At 57.3% G+C, this 7,386-nt stretch overlaps 1 protein-coding gene across 1 annotated transcript in view; it reads left to right on the top strand.

The window, feature by feature from the left end:
* Positions 1–7,386, top strand: part of PLIN4 (perilipin 4) — a 16,155-nt gene that overhangs the window by 2,470 nt on the left and 6,299 nt on the right. Inside the window, exons 3-4 of the mRNA XM_011967469.1 lie at positions 1,158–4,218; positions 5,347–5,534. Of these exons, the coding sequence (XP_011822859.1) occupies positions 1,158–4,218; positions 5,347–5,534 (3,249 nt within the window). The remainder of the gene's footprint in view (positions 1–1,157; positions 4,219–5,346; positions 5,535–7,386) is intronic.

Raw genomic sequence — 7,386 nt, 5'->3', positions numbered from 1 at the left:
AGACAGAGTCTTGCTCTGTCACCCAGGCTGGAGTGCAATGGCGCGATCTCGGCTCACTGCAACTTCCGCCTCCTGGGTTCAAGCGATTCTCCTGCCTCAGCCTCCAGAGTAGCTGGGATTACAAGTGTCCACTACCAGGCCCAGCTAATTTTTGTATTTTTAGTAGAGATCTAGTTTCACCATGTTGGTCAGGCTGGTCTCGAACTCTTGACCTCAGGTGATCCACCTGCCTTGGCCTCCCAAAGTGCTGGGATTACAGGCACGAGCCCCAATTACTCCCTGTAGTTACATGGGGTCTCACTGTTGTCCAGGCTGCTCTTAAACTCCTGGGCTCAAGCAATCCTCCCACCTTAGCCACCCACAGTGCTGGGATTACAGGCGTGAGCCACTGCGCCCAGCCTGAATATATTATTATTTTTGAGACAGAATCTTATTCTGTTGCCCAGGCTGGAGTACAGTGGTATGATCATATTTCACTACAGCCTCAACCTCCTGGACTCAAGCAGTCCTCCCGCCTCAGCCTCCCAAGTAGCTGGGACTACAGGTGTGCACCACCACCCAGCCAATTGTTAAAATTTTGTAGAGACTGGGTCTTGTTTGGTTACCCAGGCTGATCTTGAATTCCTGGGCTCAAGTGATCCTCCCACCTTGGGCTCCCAACGTGCTAGGATTGCAGGCATCAGCCATCACACCCAGCCTGGATATAATGATTTTTAATAAGCAATTTTGGTCTCCCTGGTGTCACTAGGGCACCAGGCTCAACATTTGCCATGAATGGAGAATAAGCAAGAGGAACAGAGATGTAACTGTATGACCTGCGCCGAGTCCAGGCCTGGGGACCTTGGTTGAGTCCAGGCCTGGGACGTGCTGTCATGGACGAGGCCTGCCTACAGCAGGGGAAGGGGGCGCGTGAGAATGAAAGAGGCTGGTGCTGTGAGCTCATGAGGACTTTGTCCGGAGAGCCAGGGTGCCACCCTACAGCCTGATGAGTGCTTGACCAGGGTTGAGGTGAGGAAGCAGCTTGCTTTTTGAGAAGGTGGGGGCCTCTGGGTGGCCGCAGTTCCTTGCCCCAAGGCACACGAGGGGGCTGGGCTGGCGGACATCGGGGTGGAGTATGCCTCTCAGTCCTTCTCTTGATCACCTGTGTCCTTTCTCAGCAAATGGTGTCTGGGGCCAAAGACCTGGTGTGTTCCAAGATGTCCAGGGCCAAGGATGCCGTCTCCTCCGGGATGGCCAGCGTGGTGGATGCGGCTAAGGGAGTGGTCCAGGGAGGCCTGGATACCACTCGGTCTGCACTCACGGGCACCAAGGAGGTGGTGTCCAGCGGGGTCACGGGGGCTGTGGACATGGCTAAGGGGGCCGTCCAAGGGGGTCTGGACACCTCGAAGGCTGTCCTCACCGGCACCAAGGACACGGTGTCCGCTGGGCTCACGGGGGCAGTGAATGTGGCCAAAGGGACTGTACAGGCCGGCGTGGACACCACCAAGACTGTGCTGACCGGCACCAAAGACACAGTGACTACTGGGGTCATGGGGGCAGTGAACTTGGCCAAAGGGACTGTCCAGACCGGCGTGGACACCTCCAAGGCTGTGCTGACTGGCACCAAAGATGCTGTGTCCACTGGGCTCACGGGGGCAGTGAATGTGGCCAGAGGAACCATTCAGACCGGTGTGGACACTAGTAAGGCTGTCCTAACAGGTACCAAGGACACCGTCTGTAGTGGGGTGACCGGTGCCGTGAACGTGGCCAAAGGAACCATCCAGACTGGCGTGGACACCACCAAGACTGTGCTAACTGGTACCAAGGACACCGTCTGCAGTGGGGTGACCGGTGCCATGAACTTGGCCAAGGGGGCCGTCCAGGGGGGCCTGGACACCACCAAGTCTGTGGTCATGGGTACAAAAGACACAGTGTCCACTGGGTTCATGGGGGCAGCGAACGTGGCCAAGGGGGCCGTGCAAACTGGGCTGAACACAACCCAAAATATCGCAGCAGGTACAAAGGACACTGTCTGTAGTGGGGTAACTGGTGCCATGAACTTGGCCAGAGGAACCATCCAGACAGGCATGGACACCACCAAGTCTGTCCTCACTGGCACTAAAGACGCTGTGTCCACCGGGCTCATGGGGACAGCGAACGTGGCCAAGGGAGCTGTCCAGACGGGTGTAGACACAGCCAAGACCGTGCTGACCGGCACCAAGGACACAGTGACTACCGGGCTCATGGGGGCAGTGAATGTCGCCAAAGGGACCGTCCAGACCGGCGTGGACACCACTAAGACCGTGCTGACCAGCACCAAGAATACAGTCTGCAGTGGGGTCACCGGTGCCGCGAATGTGGCCAAAGGGGCCGTCCAGGGGGGCCTGGACACCACCAAGTCTGTCCTGACTGGCACTAAAGACGCTGTGTCCACTGGGCTCACAGGGGCTGTAAACTTGGCCAAAGGGACTGTCCAGACCGGCATGGACACCACCAAGACTGTCCTAACCGGTACCAAGGACACCGTCTGCAGTGGGGTGACCGGTGCCGTGAATGTGGCCAAAGGGGCCGTCCAGACTGGCGTGGACACCACCAAGTCTGTCCTGACCGGTACCAAGGACACTGTCTGCAGTGGGGTCACCGGTGCCGTGAACGTGGCCAAGGGGGCTGTGCAAACTGGACTGAAAACGACCGAAAATATCGCTACAGGTACAAAGAACACCCTTGGCAGTGGGGTGACTGGTGCCGTGAATGTGGCGAAAGGGGCTGTCCAGACAGGTGTAGACACAGCCAAGACCGTGCTGACCGGCACTAAGGACACAGTGACTACCGGGCTCATGGGAGCAGTGAATGTCGCCAAAGGGACCGTCCAGACTGGCATGGACACCACCAAGACTGTCCTAACCGGCACCAAGGACACCGTCTGCGGTGGGGTGACCGGTGCCGCGAATGTGGCCAAAGCGGCCGTCCAGGGGGGCCTGGACACCACCAAGTCTGTCCTGACTGGCACTAAAGACGCTGTGTCCACTGGGCTCACAGGGGCTGCAAACTTGGCCAAAGGGACTGTCCAGACCGGTGTGGACACCACCAAGACTGTCCTAACTGGTACCAAGGACACCGTCTGCAGTGGGGTGACCGGTGCCGTGAATGTGGCCAAAGGGGCCGTCCAGGGGGGCCTGGACACCACTAAGTCTGTGGTCATGGGTACGAAAGACACAGTGTCCACCGGGTTCATGGGGGCAGTGAATGTCGCCAAAGGGACTGTCCAGACCGGGGTGGACACCACCAAGACCGTGCTGACCAGCACTAAGAATACAGTCTGCAGTGGGGTGACTGGTGCCGCGAATGTGGCCAAAGGGGCCGTCCAGGGGGGCCTGGACACCACCAAGTCTGTCCTGACTGGCACTAAGGACGCTGTGTCCACTGGGCTCACAGGCGCTGTGAACTTGGCCAAGGGGACTGTCCAGACCGGCGTGGACACCACCAAGACTGTCCTAACCAGTACCAAGGACACTGTCTGCAGTGGAGTCACTGGTGCTGTGAATGTGGCCAAAGGGACCGTTCAGACAGGTGTGGACACAGCCAAGACAGTGCTGAGTGGCACTAAGGACACAGTGACTACTGGAGTCATGGGGGCAGTGAATGTCGCCAAAGGAACCATGCAGACTGGCGTGGACACCTCCAAGGCTGTGCTAACGGGTACCAAGGACACCGTCTGCAGTGGGGTGACCGGTGCCATGAGCATGGCCAAAGGGGCCGTCCAGGGGGGCCTGGACACCACCAAGGGAGTGCTGACCGGAACCAAAGATGCAGCGTCTGCTGGGCTCATGGGGTCAGGGAACGTGGCAACAGAGGCCATCCACACTGGCCTCAGCACCTTCCAGAATTGGTTACCTAGTACCCAGGCCACCTCCTGGGGTGGACGCACCAGTTCCAGGACCACAGACAATGGTGGGGAGCAGACTGCCCTGAGCCCCCGAGAGGCCCCGTTCGCTGGTGTCTCCAGGCCCCCAGAGATGCTCAGCGTAGGCCCGGAGCCTGTCTGGGAAGCTGCAGCCACAACCAAGAGCCTTGCGACTGACGTGGCCACGTTCACCCAAGGGGCCGCCCTGGGCAGGGAGGACACAAGGCCTTTGGCCACCACACACAGCCCCGAAGAAGCCCCACGCTTGGCGATGCTGCAGAATGAGTTGGAGGGACTGGGGGACATCTTCCACCCCATGAATGCAGAGGAGCAAGGTGAGGGGATGCCCGGGTTCAGGCACAGCTGCTAGCGCGCTGGCCCTTGACTTTTTTTTTTTGAGATGGAGTCTTGCTCTGTCACCCAGGCTGGAGTGCAGTGGCACAATCTCGGCTCACTGCAATCTCCGCCTCCCGGGTTCACGCCATTCTCCTGCCTCAGCCTCCCTAGTAGCTGGGACTACAAGCACCCGCCACCATGCCTCGCTAATTTTTTGTATTTTTAGCAAAGACGGAGTTTTACCATGTTAGCCAGGATGGTCTTGATCGCCTGACCTCGTGATCCGCCTGTCTTGGCCTCCCAAAGTGCTGGGATTACAGGTGTGAGAGACCGTCCTCAGCCGGGCCCTTGAGTTTTTTTAAAAAGACGTATTTATTTGGTTTGGGCTCAAATGATCCTCCTGCCTCAGCCTCCCAAAGTGTTGGGATTACACATGAGAGCGCCTGGCCCTTTTTCGTTTTTTTAGAGACAAGGTCTTGCTCTGTCGCCCACACTGGAGTGCAGTGGTGTGTTCATAGCTCACTACAGCCTCAACTTCTTGGGTTCAAGTGATCCTCCTGCTCCAGTCTCTCAAGGAGCTAGGACCACCATGCCCGGCTATGTATTTTTTTGTAGAGACAGGTCTCCCTCTGTTGCCCATGCTGGCCTCAAACTCCTGGGTTCAAGTGATCCTCCAGCCTCAGCCTCCCAAAGTACTGGGATTATAGGCATGAGCCACTATACCCAGCTTCATTTTTTATTTTTACTTATTTTTGAGGCAGAGTCTTGCTCTTGCTGCCCAGGCTGGAGTGCCGTGGCACAGTGTCGGCTCACTGCAACCTCCATGCTTCCCGGGTTCAAGGGATTCTCCTGTCTCAGCCTCCTGAGTAGCTGGGATTATAGGTGCCTACCATCATACCTGGCTAATTACTAAAAATACAAAATAATAATAGTAAAGTTAAGGGTTCACCATGTTGGCCAGGCTGGTCTCGAACTCCTGACCCCAGGTGATCCACCCGCCTTTGCCTCCCAAAGCGCTGAGATTATGGGCGTGAACCACTGTGCCCGGCCTCACTTAACTTTTATAAAGCCCAAGCCCCAATGCTCTGAGGGGCTTCTGGGACCGAGCAGTGCACCTTCCTTTTCAGCTCAGCTGGCTGCCTCCCAGCCCGGGCCGAAGGTGCTGTCGGCGGAGCAGGGGAGCTACTTCGTTCGTTTAGGTGACCTGGGTCCCAGCTTCCGTCAGCGGGCATTTGAACACGCGGTGAGCCACCTGCAGCACGGCCAGTTCCAAGCCAGAGACACTCTGGCCCAGCTCCAGGATTGCTTAAAGCTGGTAAGAGCTTCCCCTACGGCTGCCCCTTCCCCAGGGCACTTAGAACCCCTGCCCAGGACTCACTTAGCTGCAGATACTGACTGAGCGTCTAGGAGACGATGCCATCAGCACCACCAACAGCCATGGGTCTGCACTCATGGGGCTTGCCTCCCGGCAAGGGTGACAGAGCTAGATCAGATCTTTAAAGACAGCGGGTAGCCGGGCGCCGTGGCTCACACCTCTAATCCCAGCACTTTGGGAGGCTGAGGCATGCGGATCACTTGAGGGCAGGAGTTCGAAATCAGCCTGACCAACACGGAGAAACCCTGTCTCTACTAAAAATACAAAAATTAGCCAGGCGTGGTGGCGCATGCCAGTAATCCCAGCTACCTGGGGGGCTGAGGCAGGAGAATCACTTGAACCCAGGAGGTGGAGGTTGCAGTAAGCCAAGATCATGCCACTGCACTCCAGCCTGGGTGACAGCAAGACTCTGTCTCAAGAAAAAAAATAGAGAGAGCGGGGACACAAAGATAGCAAAACAATCTGTCTGCAGAGGAGGATGTGGGCTGAGCAGGAAGGCCGTCCCTCTGGGTCCCGTCCTGACTGATGGGGAGACAGCTATACAAAGCCCCCCAAAACCAGGGACAGGATAGCAAGCTACCGGGGAGCAAGCTGGGTGTGTTCGGGGGTTGAAAGGCGGCACTGTGGCTGGGGAAAGTGAAGCCGGGATGGGATCCAGGGAGCCCACAGGGCCTGGGGCAGCAGTGCACGCAGGAAAGGACCCAACTCAAGGTGACTCAGATGCACCCAGGGGTCGCGGGCCCTGGCCAGAGTGGTCCTCTCCTCCCACTGGCCCCGCTCTCTTCCTGGGGCCTAGGGTCTCCCCTTTGGCAGTGTGGACATTGGGGTCGGATCATTCTTTGGGGTGGGGTCATCCTGGTCCCTGCAGGGAGCTGAGCAGTGTCCCTGGCCTCCAGTCTCCCCCTTCCCAGTCCTGAGGGTCAACATTTGCTCTAGATGCTGTTGTGCATCCCTGGAGGCAGAATCTCACAGGACTGCTCTAGAGTTTTTTTTTTTTTTTGGTTTGTTTTTTGAGACAGAGTCTTGCTCTGGCTGGAGTGCAGTGGCATGAACTCGGCTCAATGCAAGTTCTGACTCCCAGGTTCACGCCATTCTCCTGCCTCAGCCTCCTGAGTAGCTAGGACTACAGGCGCCCGCCATCACGCCGGGTTAAATTTTTTTGTGTGTTTTTTAGTAGAGATGGGGTTTCACCATGTTAGCCAGGATGGTCTTGATCTCTTGACCTCATGATCCGCCTGCCTCGGCCTCCCAAAGTGCTGGGATTACAGGCGTGAGCCACTGCGCCTGGCCGGGTTTTGTTTTTTGAGACAGTGAGACAGGGTCTTGCTCTGCCACCCAGGCTGGACTACAGGGGCTCGATCGTGGCCCACTGCAGCTTCGAACTACTGGGCTCAAGAGATCCTCCCCGCTAAGCCTCCCAGGTAACTGGGCAACTGGCAAGACCACCATGCCCAGCTAGTATTTATTTGTATTTTTAGTAGAGATTAGATTTTGCTATGTTGCCCAGGTTAGTCTTAAACTCCTGGGTTCAAGTGATCCTCCTGCCTCAGCCTCTGGGTGCCTATTACCACACCTGGTTAATTTAAATTTTTTGTAGAGATGGGGCCTCCCTATGTAGCCCAGGCTGGTCTTGAGCTTCTGGGCTCCAGCGGTCCTCTTGCCTTGGCCTCCCAAAGTGCTGGGGTGACAGGCATGAGCCACCGTGCCCAGCAGTGACACCTTTTACGTGTTGGTGGACAGCAACCCCACCCCGGCGGGCCGTGAGAGACCTCGAGATGCTGCCCTCGGTCAG

The sequence above is a fragment of the Mandrillus leucophaeus genome, unplaced genomic scaffold (genome assembly GCF_000951045.1).
Source record: "Mandrillus leucophaeus isolate KB7577 unplaced genomic scaffold, Mleu.le_1.0 Scaffold8, whole genome shotgun sequence".
In the NCBI taxonomy this organism is placed as follows: domain Eukaryota; kingdom Metazoa; phylum Chordata; class Mammalia; order Primates; family Cercopithecidae; genus Mandrillus; species Mandrillus leucophaeus.
This window is presented reverse-complemented; position numbering and strand designations above follow the sequence as displayed.